The sequence below is a fragment of the Lissotriton helveticus genome, chromosome 7 (assembly GCF_964261635.1).
Source record: "Lissotriton helveticus chromosome 7, aLisHel1.1, whole genome shotgun sequence".
Lineage (NCBI taxonomy): Eukaryota > Metazoa > Chordata > Amphibia > Caudata > Salamandridae > Lissotriton > Lissotriton helveticus.
Window position 1 is genome coordinate 361,784,270 of NC_136068.1, and position 25,194 is coordinate 361,809,463.

Below are 25,194 nucleotides of genomic sequence, written 5' to 3' on the forward strand. Positions count from 1 at the left end.
CGACGACAGGGGAAAAGCCACAACGCGGCGACCCGTCTCCGGAGAAGATGAAACCAACAACCGCCGAACTTCCGGAGAAGAGGGGGCGTCCGAAGACTAATCAAGAACCCAACGCCGGGGAGGAGCTACGCTAGCAACCAAGATGGCCGCATAAACTCCCGGCTCCGTCGACCTCCGTCGCTGGCGGACCTATCCTGCAATTAATCCTGACCTCCCGCCCGACTCCCGGGTGCCTGAATCGTTGCTGAGCCCAGGGGGGCAATCCCGGACTTTTTCTCGCTCTGATTGACGAAGTTACACCGTCTTTCATTTTTGGGCCTACTCCAGTGTGTAAGCCGGGGTCTCGAGTACTGACCCAGCCGGGTTTCATTTGAACAACATCGGCCGCGGGTACCTGGCGGAGTCCGGTCTCATCAGAGTGAAATCTAGTCTTCGATCCTGGTGGTGGTTTCTGGTCCCGGCGAATACTAGACAGACGGCGACGAGACGTGTTTGCTGCGGTGGGTGGGGGGCCAGGTCCCGGGGACCCTGTTGCGTACCTCGGGGTCCGCGGGTGGGGCCAAGCCTACAAGTCGCCCGTCGCTTCCGTCCATCCCGCTCCTGTTTGTTTCCCCGGAGTAGCCGGCCTCAGGGGTTAAGGACCTGCTCTCAATTTCAAAAAGGGGGTGGTGATTTTCACACTTATGGTGGCCAAAATAATTTCAAAAAGTGTGGAAGGGTATGCTCAGATGTGAGTCCCTTGCTCACTGCACCATCAGGATTCAAGCAAGCCGGGCCGAAGCCCGGAAGCTTGTTTCCTTTCCAGTGAAGAATTGGCTTGGTAGTTTGGTCTGCCCTGTTCCCATGATGCACTGGGCCAGGGTCAGACTAATTTGCATGTAGCCAGGTTCTGAACTGGGATGGTGCAGTGAGCTAAAAAACGGTGATGGATCAAGCCCTGATCTTTTGACTGGGTAGGAGTGTTCTGCTTAATTCAGATACTCTGTCCATCACCACCCCCTTTTGAATCGTTAAGGACCTGCTCTGTTATCGTGCAAGCAGCGATGGATCGGACGATGTGTGGACCATCACTGGGGACCGTCATGGCCGCCATCGGGGCTCTTCACTTGCAAATGGAGGCTATCTTCTACAAATTGGCTGTAAGCATCGAGACTGTGTGTTTGAGACCGGACTCCAGCCCTGTGTCAGACCTGCAACGTACGGTGACCCCCGTGAAGCTTGATCTAACTCGAGAGGAGAACCCCGAACATAATCAAGACCTGGTGCCATTTGTCTATGCACGAGTGCAGCGGTACGTTGCCGGAGCCCTTGAACAACCAGCACGATCAGCAGAGTCATCGCCCGACCAGGACTCATTTTTTCCTTCGCTTCTGGAGGCTTCCTTTCATACTTTTTTGACTGATTCTCGTGTATCTGGGAGACTTCGAGACTTAACATTTTTGATCCTCTCAGGCAGTATCGGTCTTCCTTTTTTACAACGTTTTGACTCTTTTGCTACTATGTCGGTCCTACCGGATGGGGTTTGTGCGATGGATCGTAAGGGCCAGGGCTGAATTTGACTGTCTGAGTTCGGTACAGTGACTATCTTTTGGCTCTGCTGGGTGGTGTCTGTGAGCGTAGGGGCCAGATGGAAGTCTGATTGTCTGGGTTTGGTACAATGGCTATGTTTGATAAGGGATTTGCTGCCTCTGTTGTGCCGGGGTTGGGCGGGAAGGTCTTCTCTTTTTTTTGTGACTCCCCTATCTGTTTGCTTATTAGTGTGCTTTAATTCGCTTTGTACGACGGTAGGGGTTGTCTGCTTTTGGCGGGGGGAGGGGAGTCCGGGAGCTCGTATTGTATTTTATGACATTTCCTCCTCCATCTTTTCCCTTCCTTGGGGTTTAGTTTAGTGGGCGACAGGCACGCTGCTAGTGGGGTTAGGTCGTAGCCATCTGCAGGGGTGCAGGGTGGGGGGCAGAGTTTTTCTTTTTTCTTTTTCCTTTATTATGTTCTATGGCCTTTCTTTTTCCCTTTTCCCTTCTTCACAAGAGATGTGGCATATTATCCTGAGCAGTCTAATTCCTCATATCTGGGTGTCGAATGTTAGATTTTCATATCCTGTCTTCTGGGTGGGCGGGTTCCGATGACGTTTGCTTAAGGTTATTGTTATGTTGCTGTATCTTTAAGTGTGTCATAGACAGTGACATCACTATTAGAATGATTACATTCCAATGGTTGAAGAGTGAGTTTGCTGTTGCTTCTACCTGTTGATGGTTGTATCAATAAAGCTCCTACATCATCTACCAGATTTCTGAGCTTTTATCACTGGCGACGAGGGTCAAGGCTTGATTGGGGACAAGCATTTACAACCATCAACTCCCCTACCCTTGGATATCGATTTAAATTTTGGATTTACTTAAACCATCGTTTTTGGGTTATCAAACTACTTTGGACACAAAATACTCAACTGGAATTGCTCTTGTTCTCTTGGATTTACCCTTGGATTTACTTCCTGACTGATTTTACCTACTTTGAGCTGTCTACATTGGAAGCTACATTGGAAGCTGCGATGGTTGCACTAGTTTTGGAGCTGTGAGGAGAACATCACTGAACCTCCTTTTTAGACATCACTCCCTGTGTGGAAAACGAACCAGAGCGCAAAACGAGCTGAATTGCCAGGTATTAATTTACTGTACAGGCATCAGTATCGCCTTCTCGGCGCTTACCGTTGCCTCCTGTTTGGATTTGAATCCGGTGCAGGCATTCCGCGCGCCATTGCGCCTACTCGCGCTTCAATGTACGAGTGCTGAAGCGCCTCAGCGTTCGCCTGGCTGCTCGCTCTCCTCGGCGAATCCTGGTCTCACCTCGTCTTCCTGATTGCTCGTGCGCTTCCTGCCTCGCCTTCCTACTTCCTGCTTCGCCTTCCTGCACGCAAGCCGGGACCTCGCGCACAACGTCAATACGTTGTCACGCATTTCACGCTGCGGCGGCCATTTTGATTGTCCTCGTTACCCTGGTTACGCCGATGCGCACGGCAGCGCATTTTTTACGAGTCTGCATACGCTGATACACACAGCGGTGTATCCTTGGTACTCGATCAAAGCATCAGATAACAGGCTGAAACTTACAACGCTGACACACACAGCAGTGTGTCAATTCTACAACTTCATTCGAGAATCAAATGACAAGCTGAAATTTACAACGCTGACACACACAGCAATGGATTAATTCTACTACTGAGATACTGGTGACATATGTGTGTGACATTCAGCTGCACATTATAACATACTGTTTGAGGTTTGGACTAATAATTCTAATGGGCATAACTGTCGTGAAACTGTTAACTCTTCATTGTTAATTGTTTTTTTTTTACTCGTTTTACTTTACATTACTGCAGTATCAGCCTGTTACTTTATTATAGAGTGCTCTTGTTATTTATTCTTTGTTTCAACATGGCCACTACTTCTAGCATGTCGCAGCCTCCACCTTTTCTTTCAGAGGAAGGTGAACCCATTCTTCCTTGGAAAAGGTGGAGAAACCTATTTGATTCATATTTAGTTGCCATTGGTGGAGAAATATTTTCGGCTGTCAGAAAACAAGCCATCTTGTTGCACAATTTGGGAGTTGAAGGTAGACATACCTATGATAGTATGGACAGCATACCTGTTGGTGGGGCTGATGGGGAACCTGCAGACATTTTTGAGATGTCTATGACTATGTTGGAACAGTATTTCGGCCCAAGGATTAATGTTGTTTTAGAGTGACATAGGTTCTTTACTCGTGTCCAAGGTTCTCGTGAACGTGTGGGTACATATGTCGCGGCTCTGAAAACTCTCTCTCGAACTTGTGATTTTGGTGATTTATCCGAATCTCTAGTTAGAGATCAACTCGTTCGATGCACGAACAGTTCTAGGGTTCAGGAGAAGTTATTATCCAAAAATCCTACATTGAAAGAAGCTTTAGACATTGTGGAGGGTATGGAGAATACCTCTACATGGGTAAAAGAAATAAGAAAAAATAAGGAGGATGATAGCCACACTGTCAGTGATGGTAAAAAGAAAGTTGCTAACTCTATACATATGTTGGAAGATGATGAACTGTTTGGTGAACATCACGAAGAAGTGGCAAAAGTCAGTGTAAGTTCTAAGAGCAGACCTTTCCAAAAGACGTTTGCCCAGAAAAACACTCTTGATAATCGCCCTTCCTCGTCCAAAGAGTCTACTTTCTCTAAGGAGCGTGACTCTCGCCAACAACGTCCTATAAGTAACCAAAGGATGCGTTGTTTTAGATGTGGGAGTTTCTCTCATTCTTCTAATTTTCCCCATTGCTTCGCTAGAGATAGCATCTGCAATAACTGTGGTATCAAAGGACACTATGCACGTGCATGTAGATCTGGGAAAAAGAGAGAAGTCAGTGAGCCAACCTCTGATATTGTACGTACACTTGTGGTGTCCAATGTTAATGATGCGTTGGTCGACACAGAACGTATTTTTATGCCATTCTGTGATGTAAAAATTGACAAATTCGTATTTAAACTCATGGCAGACTCTGGGTCTCTTTTACGTTAATCGGTAATAAGATTTGGGATGAAGTGGTTGGGCTGGAAAATGTTCAATTATTGCCCTCTGATATCTCTCCTCTTAGCTACAATAAGTCAAAAATAGAGATCTTAGGATATATTGTGGCCAACATTTCCTTTAGTGGTATGTGAATATCTGGGAAGGTTTATGTAGCCGTCAGAGGTGACAATCTCCTGGGATGCCGGCATCAACATGATTTAGGGATTATTCTTAATCCGGGAGCTGAAGATCCTAAAAATCAAGTCATGCTGATGAAAGATTTTCTTTCCAGTTATCTTCATTCCCAGATAGATCTGGTGTGTGAGTCTAGTAAATATTTTGATGATTATCCTAATGTTTTTTCTGACAAATTGGGGTGCCTGAAAGGATTTGAACATAAAATCATCCTGAAAAAATCTGCCAGACCATGTGTACACAGAGTCAGGAAAGTACCTAACATGATGCTGGAGCCACTTAGACTTGAAATTGAGAAATTGTTAAGCTTAGGAGTGATTGAAGAGATTGAATCATCAGAATGGTTAAGTCCAGTGGTTCTAGCACCCAAGGATGGTGGGAAATCGATTAGGATGTGTGTGGATCTTCGCGGTTTGAATGAGTGGATCTGGGTAGACCGTCAGCCTTTGCCTAACATAGCTGAGAGTATCAGCATCCTAAAGGGAGCAAAGATATTTAGTGTTCTTGATCTCTCTTCTGCTTACCATCAAGTTGTGCTGCATAAGGACTGCAGGCACTTAACATAGTTTGTTACACCTCTGGGTGCTTACCGTTTCTTAAGAATGCCGTTTGGCTTAGCCTCAGCAGCCGCATGTTTCCAAAGAGTAATGAAAATGGTTTTGGGGAGTCTCTCCAATGTAATGTTCTTTCAGGACGATATTTTGATTCATGGTGTAGACATGTGTGAGCATGACAAGGTGTTGAGATCTGTGTTAGATAAGTTAAACGAGAGTGGGCTTACAGTAAAAAAGGAAAAGTGTCGTATTGGCTTAGAGTCTGTCACGTATTTGGGACACGTTATCTCGGGGAACGGAATTCAGCCCAAATTAGAACTAGCTGAGAGTATTGTTAAGGCACCCACTCCAGTAGATAAGGATCAAGTCAAATCATTTTTAGGGATGGCGGAATTTTATTCCAAGTTTGTTAAGGGTTTTGCCAATCTCGTTGAGCCCATTAGGTCTCTTTTGAAAAAAGGTGTACATTTTTCTTGGTCTAGTGATTGCGAGAAAGCTTTTGTTTTGGTTAAGAAAGAGATTGGTGAGATGCCAACTTTGGATCATTTTGACTCCAAACTCAAAACTATATTAACTACCGATGCCAGCCTTAAAGGATTAGGTGCTGTGCTTTCCCAAGTTGTTAATGGTGAGGAAGTTGTGGTTGCGTTCGCTTCAAGGGCCCTAAAGGAAGCTGAGCATAATTATTCTTGCATTGAAAGAGAAGCGTTGGCAGTATATTGGTCTATATGTCACTTCAAATTTTACTTATGGGGAATACCATTTGTAGTTAAATCGGATCACCGTCCTCTAGTTCAAATTTTTTCATGTCATCAAAGTGATCATATGACGCCAAGGTTGAAAAGATGGAGTGAGGGTTTGCAGGAGTTCAACTTTTCTGTGCAGTATATTCCAGGGATGAACAACAAACCTGCTGATTGCTTATCACGGCTTCCCATAGATAGAGATTGTGTTACAGAGGTTACTACGTGCATAAATTGGGTTTTGGAGTCTACCATTTCCGAGGAGGAATGGTCACGCAAGGTTGATGATGATGTTGTTTTTCTATTACTAAAGAATGTTATCAGGAGTAGTTGGCCGGATTTTGATACTCTAGAGAGTGTGTTGAAGCCTTTTTGGTCCGTGAGAGATTTAACTTTTTTCCAAGGGAATTTAATGAGGGGTGATAGAGTTGTGCCTCCCAGTGAATTGAGAGAGAGGATTGTCAACCTGGCTCATGAGGGGCATTTGGGAAGGAATTTGACGAAAGCTCGCATCAGGGAAAGATATTGGTGGCCTGGAATGGATCGCATGGTAGAAACCGTGGTTAAAGATTGTCATTTGTGTGCGGTCAATGATAAGTCACGTACCACCAGTCACTCTCCGTTGTCACCTGTGGAAGTTCCTGTGGCTGTTTGGACAAAGTTAGGCCTAGACATTGCCGGCCCTTTTGAGCTTATGCCCTCACATGAGAGATATGTTGTTTTATTGGTTGATTACACTTCAAAGTGGGTTGTGTCTAAATGCATGAGTGTGGTTAACTCAAGATCTGTGATTGAATTTCTAAAAGATGTGTTTGGGTCTGAGGGTGTTCCCAAGTTTTTACTCACTGATAATGGGGTACAATTTACTTCCAGTGAGATGGACAGCTTCTTGAAAAGTCTCGGTATTATTCATCAGAAGACAGCTCTTTACTCTCCTCAAGCTAATGGTCTCACGGAGAGGATGAATAGGGTTGTAAAAAGTTGTGCACAGAGGGCTTTAGAGTCCAAGACTTCATTCAGCAATGTTTTAAGAGAGACGTGGTGGGCACATCGCACGACTCCCAATGATGTTATGCAAAGGTCTCCTTTTGAGGCTTTGAGAGGTAGATTAGCTTGTTCAAAGCTAAATCCAACTTGGCTTCCAGAGAAGCTGGTTGAGGACAGTGTGGAAAGGGAAGTGAGAAGGAGGGCTGTGTTGACAAATTATCAGCAGAAATACAAACAACGCTATGATACTAGAATGGTTGTCAAACACAGGAAATGGAACGTGGGTGACAGTGTTCTCGTGAAGAAACCGAAATTTGGTCACAAGGGTGTTTCGAACTTTATTGGTCCATTCACCATTGTTTCCATTAAGAAAAATGTTGTCACTTTAGATAATGGCTGCACTTGGAACATGTCTAAGTTGGCCAAATACAATGATGTCAGAAATCATCACCATGATGATCCAAAACCCTCCTGTAATCCTAATGTTTCTCCTTCCGCCAGTTACCAGAGAATTACTTCTAGGAGGTCTTTACAGCTTCCCAAGAAGTTCAACGATTATGTGATGCATTAGTGTTCACTGTTACTTTTTGATCCTTTTATTTCATGTTTTGTGTCTTCATCCACATTCATTTTGTTCTTTTATTATGTATAGGGGATGTGTTATGTTGCTGTATCTTTAAGTGTGTCATAGACAGTGACATCACTATTAGAATGATTACATTCCAATGGTTGAAGAGTGAGTTTGCTGTTGCTTCTACCTGTTGATGGTTGTATCAATAAAGCTCCTACATCATCTACCAGATTTCTGAGCTTTTATCAGTTATCTGTACCGTATTGTTTTGCCCCAGCTCTAAGCTGGCATTGTTGACTTTCAGATGCCTATAATTGTTGTGTATTTCCTCAAATCATTTGCCCGTTCGCCATTACAATGTGCTCCTCCAATGACACCCGATGTGTACATTTTTTCTCTTGTGTTATATTTAATAGAAATATATACAAAAAAAAAAAAAAAGAACCCAACGCCGGCCCAGCGCCGTAGAGGCCGCAACAGGTCGACGTCGACCGGCGCCGAAGGAGACGCCGGAACGGCCTCCGCCACAACGTGCGGCGCAGGAGACCGAGGCTGGGTCGGAGCCGGGGCAACTAAGGACCGGCGCCGAAAAGGTGTCCACTTGACCTCCGACGAGGCAGCCGCCTGCTTGGAGGGACGAGGGGGTGCCCGGGGACACGCCCTGACCCCTAGCCAGCCCGTGTGGCGCCGCCAAGGCCAGCAGCCGCTGGCACCTGAGCGGCGTCACCTAAGCCTCGGACAAGGACACTGCTTGCCCAGAGGGCACTCTAGGACAAGGACCGAGGAGGACTCGAGGACAAGCCCCGGCAACCTCTCGCGACACCACAGGGACCCCTCAGGGGTTTGTGGTGAGGCAGAGGCGCCGTGGTCCGAAGGAGGGAACCCCGAAAGGTCGCACCCCGACGGCACCAGATCCTCCGAACCTGGAGCCAAACCTGTCAGCGCCGGAGCCGCCGGCGATGCCACAGAAGACCCTGCACACAGCAAGGGATCCGCAGACGTCCCAGGTGGAGAAGGAGAAGCCAACGAGGCCTGCAAGGCCGCCGCATAGGCCTCCATCTGGGCTCTAGTTGCCCCGCACCGGGAAACGGCAGATAGGGTGGCGACGAGTGGGGCCGCACCACCCGCAGACAACCCAGGCCCCCCGACAGGCCGAGGACCAGCCTTCTGGGACAAACTGCAACACTTACCAACAGGTGAACGACGCTCTTACAGGCTGGGAGAAGGACGATTTCGGAGACGGAGGTGGCCATTCTGGAAGCCGACCTGGACATGCATGCCGATGTGATGTATTCCTATAGGTTCTGAACCGATCCCCCTATTCCGGACCCTATTCTGGTTAAACTAACTAACATGTTAACTAGTAGTCAGCCCATGAGGCAAGAAAAACCCCCATGATGCAGATACCGTTATCTGACGCAGTCACACTACGGCACAGGAACGTGTTATCTGATTAGGTCATAACGCTTGAGATCTAATTAGACAAGCGATATTCCTCCAGCCCCTGATAAGGCATACGGAGTTCTCATAACAAATCAAACCTATGACAACCTGGAAAAACCGTGCGGCCATTGTTTTGATTTCACAGAGAACTTCAGCAAAAGAATGTGCTAACGAGCAAGTCGTATGACATCCTTATTGACGTATCTATGTCCATCCTTACGTCAATCTCGGCACCTTAAAGGTATAAATATTACCGATCTTGCCCTATGCAAACACACGCGTGGTGACGAGACGGAGCAGCCATACTTGCCGAAGCCCAGAGCAGAGCAGACCCCGCTGGCAGCAGCCCCGCCTTTCTGACGCGCTGAGAGAAGCTGCTTTCTCCTGCCGAGAGACCCAGCACCGGCGCTTCCGGGTAGCCCTCGCAGGCAGCCTGGAATATCGAGACCAGAGAAAGAGATACCATTCCTCATTCATCCTAACTTCCAGGTACAGAACTGAATAACCCCTCGCAGAGAATTCTTTAGTTATTCACTTGGCAAAAACAAACTTAACTTAAACTGTAACTTTCTATTCCCGCCCACGTATTAGACTTAGGTCAGGTACACGGGGTAGGCGTATTTAGAAACACCAGTTGAGTACGTTTAGTCAAATGTATATGTGTATGTAAATATATTTTATTCATTTTAAAACATCATATGGCTTAGAAACCATATCAATGTTTTTACAGTATTATTTTATACTTCTGCTTCTAATGTATGCACTTTACTTAACTATAAGTATTGCAATAATATCGATCCATTTCTCTTGTATGAGAAAAGAGACTGATCAATAAATAACACCTTTTTATTGAACACGCCCGTCTCTTCCTTTTCTCTACAATCTGATGAGACTAAGAATGCACGTACTGACTGAGTAAAATAAATTGCCTTTTGTTCACACGACTCTCGAGATTTACTCTTGATTAGGGGAGAGCAAAGTTGTCATGTTCTATGGTTGTCAGAAACTAAATCCCTTCTTGTCTAATCAGGGAAGTTAAGTCCTACCTGAACATTCGAGAAAGTTTCTAGTGAACTCTGAGCTAAGCTGGCAAACCCAAAACTTTAAGTCTAGTATCGACAGTAGTAGACCTAGTTAACGTCTGGTCTAGGCCTTTACTGCTGTAGGTATTATTCCAATGCGCAGAGCCTATTGGGATGATAGGAGCTACACTACATGGCGCCCAACGCGTTTGGAAAGGGCGATAAAACTAACGTAAGACATTTAGAGTAACTCAGTCGTGCTTTCTCACTCAGACCCCTTTTCCCATTATACTCCAAAGACGTCTGGAGTGGGTGAAAGGTTATATCCTCCAAAACCTCGCAGGAGGGAACTCCTATGTATGGTTCTTGGTATAGTCAACGTTGAAGGATACACTGTTCCAAAATATTGTGCATCTAATCTCTGTTTCCATAAGAAACCTGATCTGCAAACAAACAAAATAACCTTCAGGACAGTAAAATGTCAGACAATGAAGATGAAAGAGAGGCAGTTAGATTAGCAACTGAACTCGCAGCAGCGGATGCTACTATGCAAGACGCAGACCCGGATATAATACTCATCCCGGTCATTAAAAGGAGATCTATAACCCTAAAACTTATAGAAAATGGACTGACACCTAGAGGTGGCACAGTCATATTCGTAATTGAGGCACACGAATATCGGCAGACAGAGGTATACTATTCATGGATACATTTTCCAGCAGCAAATGCTGTAACAAAGTACTTCCACTATTACAAGATAGAGGAACCTCCTGAAATGTACACTCCTTTCGAGGAGGTGGAAGTACCACTTAAATTTCAAGAGCATTTGCTCTTATTTAATGGCGCCCTAAAACATAACAATCACATCACCAGGCTCGGTCCTTTAGGTAGACCAGGAGCAACGTGGCCGGTCCTAGCCGGATACACACCACATCCAGACATCGACGAGATGCCTGCACCACAGCTTTTAACACAGCTAAAACAATTAATAAAAATTCATAGACAATTAGTCCAGTATGTGATGCGGACTTCAACAATTCAGCCAGCGATTAAACTTCCACAGCTGACCCCTCACCAGGGGAACACAAATAAAATTACACCACAGAACATCCAGTCCTGCCTAGGTAAAGTACAGACTAAACGGGAACAAATACCATTCTGGTTGGCACAAAAAATTACCCAAATAGAGGCGGTGTTTCCTGACACCACCCCGCTAGAAAAACACAGGATTCTGACTATCTGTCTTCCAATGGGAATCGCACCACACATTGAGGACTGTGACACTTGGGGTACAGTCTTTGCTTCTATCTACACAAAAACGCACGGTGTTCCATCCATTTCGGTGATACCAGATGTGCTAAAACAAATTCAAGACGAATATGGTCCAGAACCCGCTTTAACTCTTGGTATGAAATTACTAAAAGACTTCAAGCAGGTCTCGGCTATATTATTAGCCAACATAAAGGGAGAAGCAGCAAACGTAGCGATCCGCCAGAGGTTAAAAGAAACAGATATAGCAGACCAACCAGCTGAAATTGCCAGAATCATAGAAAAATCCTATGAGGAACTAGGTAGAGATAGTTTAGGTGGAATACCAGTAAAACCGCAACTGACTGAAAGTCCAGAAAAAATATTTTTTAATAATAATTCACCAAAAAAGAACTGGGATGGAAACAAACAATCCAATCCTAAAGAAAAGAAATTCCAGTCCAGAGGAAGGTCTCCTAGGCGAAGAGAAAAATCTCCAAACCAGAGACAAAGGTCACCCCAGAGTGACCCTTCTGGGAAAAGATATAACCTTAGAAATAGGGATAATATAAAAAAACCTGATAGATATCAAGACATTGATACACGTCCCTCTCAATCTTTTCAGAATTCCTCGCAGAAATCGGAAAGAAGAGGACGATCAGAACAAAGAGAAGAGCACGCCAAGTCCAAAGACAAGGAACCTGCTCAGCTAAAAAAGAAATTACAATTTCCAAAAAAGAAGGTAGCCAGTATCAAGGTAGTTAACAATGCCGAGAATACTGAGGACACAACTGAAAAACGGGGAATGGGCTCAGACAATGCTAGACAGCGCAGCAGAAGTGAGCATAGCTCGCAAAGTCCTTATGAATCGTCTGGAGACAGTGGACACGAATGAATATCTTCAAGTGGAAACTGCAGACACCAGGGTTAGCAAACCTCACAAGATATACGAAATAACATTACGTATAGAGGGAGATAAGACTAGGAAAATAAGGGGACTATTTTGGGATAATCTCTCCGAGGGCTATGACATCCTTCTAGCTGAAAAAGACTGGCCACCAGAGTTTGTTAGGGAGTGCCCTCATGGCGAAGAAATAATTATGCCTGCCTTCTCGAATCATATCCCGATTCATAAAAAATATACACTTGCTAGAAAGTGGGCAATAGCTCTAGCTCCTGCTTTATATAAAAATCATGTAGGATGGGATGAGGACTCCCCTCCTCACAAAATCCAGTTAAAATCACAACCTGCTGCACAAAGGCAGTACCCAATTAAGCAAGAAGCTAAAAAACAGGTAAATGAAATACTAGATCAGCTAGAATACCAGGGGGTGATTGAAACTTGCACCTCACAAATGAACATCCCTTTGTTTCCGGTCTCCAAACCAGACAATTCATATCGTCTAGTTTTGGATTACCGACACCTTAACACATGTTGCAAAACTTTTGCAGTGCAAAACTCACATAGTGCTGCACTAATGAATAACATAGTGCGCAAAAAATACAAAACAACCTTAGACATCTCTAATGGATTCTTTTGTCAAAACATAGCACCAGAGAGCAGATATTTAACTGCATTCTCAATAAATGGCACTCAAAAACAATTCTGTCGGTTAGCCCAGGGGTACAAGAACAGCCCAGGGGTATTCTCAGCGAGAGTAACAGAATTACTACAAATATATGATGATGAAGCATTATCTTATGTCGATGACATTTACTTAACAGATGATGACTTGGAGACTCACTTGAAAAGAGTGAACACCATAATACTTGGGTTCGCTGCAGAGGGTTACAAATTCAACTTTAAAAAGTCCAGAATTGCCCATCTGAAAGTCCTGTTCTTAGGATATGAATTATCAAGTGAAGGCAAAAGCCTGGCAGACAATTTCCTAGAGAAATGTGCCGTACTCCAAGCACCTAGAACACTAAAAAACTTACAGTCGATTCTAGGCTTCCTAAATTTCGGAAGAACATACATTGCAAATTACGCAGAAAGGGTCAAACCCCTTTATGATCTGATAAAACCAGATTTTAAAAGATCCAATTGGACTCAAATACACACAGAAATTCTGAGATCCTTACAAACAGACATGCTAATTAAAACAAAATTAGAAACACGTGATAACACACGCAATCTTGTGATTCGAGTCATCCCAGGAAGATGCGGATTCACATACCTGACCTCTAACGAGGGAGAAAAGGTACCAATTGCATTCAAATCACACTTGTACACAGAAGCTGAACAGAAGTTCAGTAATACAGAAAAAATTGTTCATGCAGTTCAAACCGCAATAGCTAGAGAAAAAGACATAGCTGACGGTAGACATATCACAGTCAGAATGGCAGAATCAGCCTTTGAGGCATTAACAACACCGTGTAATTTACCAACAACAACATTGAATCCGGAATGGATACAATGGGTGAATTCAATTACAACGGACAAAGTATACTACTACTTTGATCCAGAACTAGATGAATTAAAAGATCTAGAATATGAAAAAACATTCCCTCTGCCAATCGACATTCTGCCTTTACGACATTACGCCTGTGTAATTTATACAGACGGACATGCTCAACCCCCCGTTTGGGGAAAACAGGCATACAACCCCACATGTGGGATTACAAAAGAAGTGTGGCGAGGAGGTAAACTAAAACCTCTATTAACAAAAACACACTCAGTAGAAACAAATTCAGAACAACAAACTGAAATATTAGCTTTGAAAATGGCGCTAGATAATGCGGATCGCGAATTCCCGACACTTATAGTGTCAGATTCATATTACTGCGTCAAATCATATAACAGCGATTTGCAGACATGGATTCAGAACGGTTACAAAGATGACACAGATGCACCAATAAAGCAGAAACTGCTCTGGGAACAAATAGCTCTTTTACAGAAAGAACTACCGAAGACTCACGTGACACACTCACTGAGTCATCAGCGTGATGGCGTTCACGTTGCAGGGAATTCATTGGCTGAAACAGCCGCAGCGGCAGCCACTAAATCGGCTCCCGTAGTTCGAAAAAAGCGTTCATTAAAATACATTGACGGTGAAACAGTGCTGGCGGTGAAAACGTCATCAAAAGGCGACTGCTCAGCGTTACCGATCAACTATCCACTCAATTATACATACATAATCGATGCAAACTCCGTCCCTTTTGCTCGAATCCCTGGAGTGGGGGATAGAGTGATTCCAAACATGGACAGGAGAAGCTTGTTAATCGCAGACGCACATATGGGCGAGGGTCTCAGACACCTCAAACTAAAAGATTCTCTGGAAGAATTACAATCAAGGTATTGGTGGCCAGGCATGAGCCTGCATCACACCATGTTTGTAAAAAACTGCCCAAACTGCAACAGAAATCGCAGTGGGGAGAGAACCAGTTTAATACCTCGTCGTTTTACTCCAGAAAAAATCAGAAGTAAAAAGGAAGGGTTGCGATTAACATATACAGGCTAGTTTCCACTTATAATGTAGATCACCAGCACTCGGCTGACGTCTGGACTGTTATACAAAGATTTGCGAGTCTAAATGGCATATACGCTAAGAGCATGCTACGTTTGACCATTGTTTTCACTCTAGCACTCCAGCCTGAGGGGAAACATGGCCAAATGAGTATAGCCCAGCGGGAATCTTCTCACTTCCTTCCTGAGGGTACGGGATGGTGTAAAGAAAAAACCAAGGCATAAAGCAATCTATAACGGAAAGGATATTAGGTTCGGGAGCTGGGTGGGTCAAACATCTAATAAGTGTCCAACGTAGTCTAAATAACTTGCCAAGAAATTCTCTGAAGGGATTCAGTCCGTACGAATTATTATTCGGAACTAGGATGATTATCTCTGACCTTGACAGTCAGACTTCAGTGGTGAAAGAAAAAAGCTTTGATATCAAAGACCGTTTGGCTATTTTGCAGGACTTAAACAAAACAAGAAAAGACCTGAGCAACATAAAGTTGAAACAACAGCCAACAACCACTGAAGAACCACCACCTGTCCCAGCAAGACCTGTCTGGATTCCAAAAGTCGGGGATCTAGTCAGAGAGAAGATCGCGGTAAAGAAGGAATTTGGGCCTTCTTACAGAAAAGCAGTTCCTGTCTTGTCTGTCAACGGGACAAGATCAGTTGTACTACCGCCACTTGCTGGTAAAAAGGAGAACCGAGTTGTATCCATCTACCTGGTAAAACCACAATCATGTGGCCGATAACAAACAGTAGGCCAAGTGGACTCCCAATAAGTAGCAGAACACCAAGGTTTGCTACCAGTACAGAGGTCCTAACAAAGAGGCTCATCACATTCGAAACGCCTACAGAAGAACAACAAGGACTATGCAACAATGCAATAGAACTCAGACCTCTGAAAACCCAAATAAAAACATTTAGCAGAGACACACCAATCTATAGTGAAGTACCAAGTGAAAATGCAAGAAACAGAAATCCTGAATCAATTGGAACAATTGACAGAACTGCATCCGGCTACTTCATAAACTTCGATGATTCCTCTGAAGGCTTCAGTGAATCAAAGACACAGCCATCATCAAAAACCTTTAAAGAAAAAGCTAAAGAACTTTTGAAACAACTGAAAGAAACATATCTGATTTCTCCATGGGTTGAATTTTGGGTGGGTTTTGGTGCATTTATCCTCATACTTTGGCTCATCATGGTACTTACTTTGGGACGCTTCATTGAGGGAAAATATGCTAAAATGGACACAGCAAGTCAGAAAATCAACTTGATCCTCAAACCACAAACATCTTCACACGTCGAGAAAAGAGAACTTTCTTCAGCCAACTTCACAGCCAATCCTATACCGGGTGGGGTAGCATGGGACAACACTGACTATGAAATTTATGGTCCGGTCGAGATCCTGAAATATCCACACCAAATTAAGATCTCCTTGAGTGACTTTGTGAAACCAAACTCATTTGCTGATGATTGGGACTTCGAAAGCATTATTAATATGATGTCTGATTTAGTAATGTCTGCTAAATTTACCAAACATGATTATTTGCAGGGTTCTACAAATTATGATAGTATGTATTGCTATAACCACTATGGTAACCATTTTCTACATAAATCTGCACAACCTAGAAATGTTTTAAATTATAATCAATGGGAACATTGTGCAACACCTCCAAAAGGGAGCTCAAGAACCGTTTACGACAAATATTCATATTTTTCAGGTTTTAACATAAGTAATGCTGAAACATTTTATTTCAAATTGTCAAACAAGACAGGGACCAAGACCATGATAACCAACACAAAATTGATTTATTCAGACTCATTCTTTGAAAAAATGAATACTTTTGGTTTTGATTATTGGGACAAAAATGTTGAATTGAAAAGTGTTTGGGGTACAAAAGAATGGCAAGTACAGGGTATAGAATCTATGTTTAGAGCCTGTATGATCCCAGAACAAATGATATTTTTAAATGACACTGTTCAACAAACCACCTGTCTTGGCCTAGCCAAAATCAAAGATTTAAATAAACCGTCTATTCCAAGCCAACAATGTTTAGCAATAGCTCTGATACAGATGAAGAGATAGACGTAAACCATATATTAAACCAAAACAGAACACATCCTGATTGGAAACAGTGGTTGATCTGGCCCACAGATACTAATAACTGTCAAGACAGATTCCTGAATAAAACACAGGGGTTCAAAATGACCAGGCCAGACCCTAGATATCCCCAAAGACATCACCCAGGGATAATAACAACCTACAGTGTGGGCAAATTATGCCTTCAATGGCTACAAACTTCCACACTGGCAGAAATTAAGCAACACCTAACTTTACTTACTGATGGTGCTGACTTGCGTGATTTCACTATGGGACCACGCAAACAGCGTCAAAAGCGTTTCATAGCAGCCTCTGTATATGCAGCATACAATGAGGCCTGGAAGGTTACTCAAATTGAAACAGCAGAGAGAATACGGGAAATTGACCGTATTAATTTGGAAAAATCACTTTCTGTAGTGGACAATGGGTTAATGACTCTGTCCTCCAGAATTTTTTCTTTGGACAGCATTGTGTCTTCAGCAATCGATATATTATCGCAAGACTTACTGTTATTACAACACGGTCAGTCACAATTGCGTTCTATTGTACAGCTTGGCTGGACGTTACAAAATCTGCGTTCAGGCTATGTGCCTTGGCGTTTAATCAACACAACGTCACTATTCCAAATCTTTAACCTTACTGATAGACAAATCAGTATGGCGCAAAAGGGTGCTGATTATACAATCTTGAGCATTGAAAAACTAGAAAGATTACCAGTGACAATGTCAGAACGACCTGTCAGTGAATGGATAATACATGGGATAATAAATATTCCAATCTCAACCTTCAGGTTTCAATACTGCCAAAAATATATACAGGCTGGCATGTACGAGAAATTGGGAAAGGGGTACTTAAAACAACATGGAACCTGCCCTATTCACATGCATGTGTCAGTAATAAAGGACAGAAAGTGTTTCTTAGTGGCAACAATTGTGCGATGTCACTAAGTGGCACACTTCTGTGTAACGGAATTAGTTTGCATGGAGCCTGTGAAGGGAATTCATACAACCTTTCATGTCACCAGCAAGGCGCACCTGCAACAGAAATAGAACCATTCTTTCAAAGACTCTATAATGGGAGTTACATTCTTATTGTAGACCGCAGATGTTGTAGTCTTATGCCCGGGACTCCTTATCTAGTAACTACGACTGCGAAGGTCAAGTGCTGTGGATGCTCATTGTTCCCCAGCTCCTTTCCAGACAGGGAGGCAAGGGCATGGCCCAATTTGAAAATTACTTCTATTCGAATAGATACTTTAAGCAGAATGAAAACAGTGCTTCTTCAGACGCCTACAAGGCTCTCGTCATCAAAAGAAACATATGATCTACAAGTCGCAAGGACGACTGCAGAGATACATTCATTGTTATCAACTAATTCCCCCATACATTTCGCGGAAATCCTTAATGAAATCTTAAATATTTCTGATACCAATGGGGTCTCCAAGGTATTTAAGACAGTATTTTCGATGGCATTAACACCATTCAAAGCCATTCTGGGTATATTTCCAGATTTCGTCCATTCGATTTTTGGCGGACTTCCCCTGATCTTGGGACTAATTGCAGGAATCCTATTCTTAGTCCTTATTTTTCGTTATGGCAACCCATGTCACAGACCAAACTCTCGCGACAATGGAAGAAACAATCCTAGCCATTGGATACCGGGACCGGATAACAAAAATCCTGGGACTCTCCCGGCTTAGAGACCTGAACATGACTTGGTTTCTATCATTTCGACCAATGTGGCAAAGATGTGTTTTACCTGTATTAAGGTGTCTGCTATGCGGAGAAGAATGCGTGTTAGACACCTGTCTGACGCTACAATCGGATGCGCCAATGGATGCAGAAACATTGTTGAGCCCGATCAAGGTTCATGTTTGTGCTGCCCTCAAAGGCTGCCAATCCTGATGACGGCATTCGTGGAAGCTTCACCACTACGACTGAGGGGTAGTGAAGTTCAAGATGAAAGCAGCATCGATCAGGTACGACCTTCTGTCAGCAATGCGAATCAGAATGTCAATGGAGACAATCATGCGCATGAATGCATGATTACACCTATTTCCGAGTTAGTGGAACTTTCCCAGGAAGCTGTTGACAGTTTTTTCGAAAGCCTAAATGATATGATGTTCTCACCCGAACAGAAATAGAGACTTTTGAGCAAGCTCGCACTCGGCGTTCCCTGAATTCGGCCTTCAACTTTAAAAATAAAGTCACATGAACATATTTTCCCTCCAGTTCACGGACAGCAATTTTTTAGCAGCCCCAAATTAATTTTTACAATTTTTCGGGACACTATCTTCTGCTTAAAGTAAGAAACTATTCCTAGAGAACTAAGATTTCTATTTTTAGATACTTTATAGACTTTAGCTGCCCGCTGGTATGTTCACATATATTTTATTCTGTGATGGAATGGTCTCGAAACTTTTTTCTGTATTAAAAAACCATTTCATGTGTAATTCTCATATACCAAATAAGCAATAATGTATACTAATGCGATTACTTTGGCGTTATTCTACAGCTTGAGTGCATACAATACATATGTCTGCAATTTTTCCGTATATTTGAAAATTTCGAAATGCATTTATGTATTTTGGGGTGGTAAGGTATACACTATACTCTATAGTATGTTGTACTATGTTATACTATGCATAGATTAGTAAATATGACCATAGTTAGCGTGGAGTGGGTGTGATGTATTCCTATAGGTTCTGAACCGATCCCCCTATTCCTGACCCTATTCTGGTTAAACTAACTAACATGTTAACTAGTAGTCAGCCCATGAGGCAAGAAAAACCCCCATGATGCAGATACCGTTATCTGACGCAGTCACACTACGGCACAGGAACGTGTTATCTGATTAGGTCATAACGCTTGAGATCTAATTAGACAAGCGATATTCCTCCAGCCCCTGATAAGGCATACGGAGTTCTCATAACAAATCAAACCTATGACAACCTGGAAAAACCGTGCGGCCATTGTTTTGATTTCACAGAGAACTTCAGCAAAAGAATGTGCTAACGAGCAAGTCGTATGACATCCTTATTGACGTATCTATGTCCATCCTTACGTCAATCTCGGCACCTTAAAGGTATAAATATTACCGATCTTGCCCTATGCAAACACACGCGTGGTGACGAGACGGAGCAGCCATACTTGCCGAAGCCCAGAGCAGACCCCGCTGGCAGCAGCCCCGCCTTTCTGACACGCTGAGAGAAGCTGCTTTCTCCTGCCGAGAGACCCAGCACCGGCGCTTCCGGGTAGCCCTCGCAGGCAGCCTGGAATATCGAGACCAGAGAAAGAGATACCATTCCTCATTCATCCTAACTTCCAGGTACAGAACTGAATAACCCCTCGCAGAGAATTCTTTAGTTATTCACTTGGCAAAAACAAACTTAACTTAAACTGTAACTTTCTATTCCCGCCCACGTATTAGACTTAGGTCAGGTACACGGGGTAGGCGTATTTAGAAACACCAGTTGAGTACGTTTAGTCAAATGTATATGTGTATGTAAATATATTTTATTCATTTTAAAACATCATATGGCTTAGAAACCATATCAATGTTTTTACAGTATTATTTTATACTTCTGCTTCTAATGTATGCACTTTACTTAACTATAAGTATTGCAATAATATCGATCCATTTCTCTTGTATGAGAAAAGAGACTGATCAATAAATAACACCTTTTTATTGAACACGCCCGTCTCTTCCTTTTCTCTACAATCTGATGAGACTAAGAATGCACGTACTGACTGAGTAAAATAAATTGCCTTTTGTTCACACGACTCTCGAGATTTACTCTTGATTAGGGGAGAGCAAAGTTGTCATGTTCTATGGTTGTCAGAAACTAAATCCCTTCTTGTCTAATCAGGGAAGTTAAGTCCTACCTGAACATTCGAGAAAGTTTCTAGTGAACTCTGAGCTAAGCTGGCAAACCCAAAACTTTAAGTCTAGTATCGACAGTAGTAGACCTAGTTAACGTCTGGTCTAGGCCTTTACTGCTGTAGGTATTATTCCAATGCGCAGAGCCTATTGGGATGATAGGAGCTACAATACAGTGTATTATCCGGCGCTCCCGCCGGGAATTCGGTTTCATTTGCTCACACGCCTCACAATCTGTGGAGTCGTGGTGCTCCCCCAAACACCACATGCAGATGGAGTGAGGATCTGTCGCTGACATCTGGCGTGCGCAAGACAAGCACGTCTTGAAGCCCGAAGGCATTCGCACACTATTCCCAAAAAAAACGCTCAAAGGTGGGATAAAAAAAGAGGCCTGAAACAGGCCAGGAACACGATCCGGGTCCGTGTTGCACGCAGCAAAGAAGAAAAACTGACATCAGCGCGCCAGGGTGGGGCTTATGCGACCTCGCTGATGTCACGTCCGTAGAGGACGTCGGGGCAGAGTCGCGTGGTACCGCCCCTACCCCCCCCCCCCTCCCCCCATGGCACGCAGAGATGTATGGGTGGGCCGAATTTGCGTAGTCGCGCTACGCAAAGTCCAGCGAAACGGCAAAACATCTCCGCAAACACGCAGAAATTCCGTAAGCACGCATAATTGCTTGTTCGCAATGCTGTTTTCTGTTCGCGATCGCTGTTTGCGTGCTCACGGAGAAATATCTCGCTAACACACATTTTGAGAACGCGAACAAGTAAAAAAATTCTGAGAAGCTGCGGAATGCAAAATTTTGGGTAATTCCGCGTTCTTCGCGGAACGCGAAAATTACCCGAATTCCGCGAGTAGAACGGAATTTGCCGCCCTAGCCTACAGAGATGCTGGGCAAGAAAGTTTTACGGGTCCAGTCTCACACCTGGGTATAATTCTACGTTAAGGAATCTGCGGCTAGTAGTCTATCAGATCTGTCCTATTCAGTGAATTACTTTATTGATCAAAGGTTTGTTTGATTCAACTGATGCACATGCCAATTTCAGTACATTTGTCATAAAAACTCAATTTCTGCTCCCTCTAACCAATTTTAAAGGGCTAGAAAGTTTATCCCGGAACCAGGGCCTGGTAATCTCATCTTCGCGATGTCAATCACACTGTGGGTTTAAACCTGGGACCCCATTTGAAGCCATCTCAGGAGGTATTACCAACTTGGCTTTCCCATTCAACACACCCTGAAAATAAAAATGTGCTATGAGCCCATGGGCCATACTAAAGGGGGTGGTGATGGATGGAGCATCTGAACCAATCAAATACTCACACCCAGTCAAAAGATCTGGGTTTTAATCCATCACCGTTCTTTAGTCCACTCTGCCACCCCAGTTCAGACATGGCCATATGCAAATCAGTCTGACCCGTGCTTCATGGAAACAGTCCAGCCCGAACTGCCAAGCCATGTTTATGTTTATGTTTTAGTGATTTGTATTGCGCGCAAATACCCTGAGGTGTCTCGGCGCATGTGATTTCTACAGGGACAGTGCACGCTAGGAAAATCATCGATCGAATAACCAAGTCTTGAGCAATTTGCGGAAGCTGATCAGGGTGGGGCTGGATCTAATGTTCATAGGTAGTGAGTTCCATAGTTTGGGAGTAGCTACTAAAAAGCGTCTGTCTCCCCAGGTGGAAGTTCTGGTGCGTGGGACAGAGAGGACAGAGAGGAGAGGCGGATGAACGCAAGGTTCTATTGTGAGCATAGATGTGGAAAGCGTTCGTCAGGAACCGCGGTCCTACGTTGTGGATTGCCTTGTAGGCAATACAAAGTGCCTTGAATTTGATGCGGCTTCTGACCCGTAGCCAATACAATTGCTGCATGGCCGCCGTGGTGGAGTGGCGTTTCGGGATACCATGAAGAACTCTGGCTGCCGCATTCTGGATTGATTGGAGTTTGTTGAGGACCTGTTCTTGTGCATTGAGGAGGAGGGCATTACCGTAATCTATCTTAGAAAAGATGAGAGTGGTGATCAGAGTTTTTCCTGCCGATGCAGGAAGATAAGGGAGTAGCTTCTTGATTTTCCTTAACATGTGGAAGGGTGCTGAAACTACAGTGTTCACGTGGTATTTAAATGACAATCTATCATCCAAGATGACCCCGAGGTTTCTGACCTTAGTCACTGGGACTGGTGGGGGACCGATTTCGCTTGGCCACCAGATGGAGGACCTACATGCCTTCCCTGGTTCCGGAAACAAGCTTCCTAGGACCATGGGCCAGTATACAAATTGGTAGATGTTATAGCCTTTGGAGCAACCTCCCCTGATTCAGGGCAGAAAGACTCTTTGCTTTTAGAACACTGCATGGGATCACAGTGAGTTTCAGGGGCATTAAACGGGGCTGCATTTCTAGAATTTGTACGATCGATGAGCTGCTGGTTCCAAGCCCCTCGTCCACCTGTGCTATACTATGGTACTGAGTATTATTGTCCACTGCATTTCCTCTGCTTGTGTCACTAGTATATATCCATGCCTTTTAAGACCATAAGGGAGAGGGTTGCTTAAGTATTCCAGGCTTAGGCAAGTAGGGAGACCCCTCCAATGAGTCATTCTTTCCTTACTATAGCAAGATCAATAGCAGCCCTTCACAGGGACCCCCCACCCCCAAAAGTATAAGAAGAATCATGTTCTCCCACCCCTAATGAACTGTAAATTCCTGTAAAACTATATACTTCAGATGTAGTCCTACAAACACTACAGCACTCTTCCCAACCTCCAAAAGACCATGTTCCGCCACAGTAAAGCGCCACTAAGATTCTGCACACTTGCGCGTCTGGAGGAGCTTCTCCGTGTCTCTGGCTAGATTCTGTGCAGTTTTGTTATCCCAACATGTATTTATTCATGACATGGTATGCCTATTGCACAATACTCACAACTATGTGTCACCCTGCAATGTTCTATTCAACTTGTAGCACACAAATAAAACATAAATAAATAAATTTACCTGTGCCAAACGTCGCATCGCCATTGAGCAAGTGATCAGGATCAACCTGCATCCCATCAAGACAAACTGACAGGTCCCCTATTACTTCTGATGGCTCCTTGTCACCAACTAGCTGTAGGGACACCACCACCTCTTCCACTGAAAATATAAAAGAAACATGGTTTTCATATGATTGGTAAATACATGTCTATTCAACTAATATAGCAGTTCATGATGCAAGACCTTCCATGGCAACTTGTAGAATTTTTTTTCAAAATGTAACATCCTAAATCAGGATTTCTGCAGTCTGTTGAAGGAGAAAACCCCTAGAATGGCAAATAATGCTCCTATACATTTCAAAGGGTGTCAACAAAAGTGAGCAATATATCCTTTCTGTTGGTAAAGGAGTTATTTCATCATCCGTTAGGCTGAGAATGATGCGCATGTTCAGCAGGTTTTGGGGTACTTTCCAGCCTGCTGGCTTGCCCCATCGGGAAAGGCTTTGGGACAAGCCAGCAGGCTGGAAAACACCCTAAAACCTGCTGAACATGCTCATCATGCTCCATTACGACAACTGGATGCGGGTTAAGCTGGGGAGCAGAATGCACCTCTCTAGGAAAATTCCAACTACTCACGGTTTAAAGCAAGGGTGTGCTCTGGCTCAAATGCTTTTCAATCTCTTTCTGGCAGACCTAGCTGAACTACAATATTGCAACTCCCACGCTCCAAAATTAGGCAGCAAGGAAATATCAAGCTTCCTCCACAATGATGTGGCACTGGTCAGCGGAACATAGCTGGGGCTGAAACTGCTATTGGATATTATGGAGACCTAGTCCCTGGCCAACGACTTGCCAACTTTGCAAAACCAAGACCATGGATTACAACAAGGAATCTCACTCACAGTCATTGTTCTGGTGTGGGACTCGGATTGAAAGAATGAACTAGTACAAATACCTAGGGGACAATATTGATAAGAAAGGCTCATACACAGCCCAGAAAGAGGCGACCAAAGGAAATGAATGGTGCTGGCTACAACTCTTAAAAATCTAAAGAAAAAGTTAGCTGGGTCTTCTATGACGCCTTTACTGGAAGTAGTATGAGCAAAGCTCCTGTTGACATTTGGCCACGACGCTAGCATCCTAGATAAAATAATGGTCTGTGCATGCAGAATAATCTTCTTGTTGCCACGTTTCACCTCTCCGACACAGATTTGGTTGGAGTTTGGGCTGTTTAAAAAAAAAAATCGCTGGCTAGAAATGGGGCATACATAACAAGCTGAAACAATTTCAGAAAAGCAGAACTCCACGCACTGAACCACAGGTTTTGAAAGGAGCTACAAGAACGCAACTCGTCACCGGCAAGGGCCTCCCTACAAGAATCACTTGAACTGACCGGACATACACAACTCTGGGGTGCCCCCCATGAGCCACCAGCCATTTAAGCATTTAATTCTACAAATTCTCATTAACATTAAGCAAATG

General features: G+C 43.8%; 1 protein-coding gene across 2 annotated transcripts in view; it reads right to left on the reverse strand.

The window, feature by feature from the left end:
- ITCH (itchy E3 ubiquitin protein ligase) overlaps window positions 1–25,194 on the reverse strand; it is a 981,537-nt gene that overhangs the window by 677,174 nt on the left and 279,169 nt on the right. For both annotated transcript variants that reach the window (XM_078652175.1, XM_078652176.1), the window contains exon 5: window positions 23,735–23,872. In XM_078652175.1, the coding sequence (XP_078508301.1) occupies window positions 23,735–23,872 (138 nt within the window). The remainder of the gene's footprint in view (window positions 1–23,734; window positions 23,873–25,194) is intronic.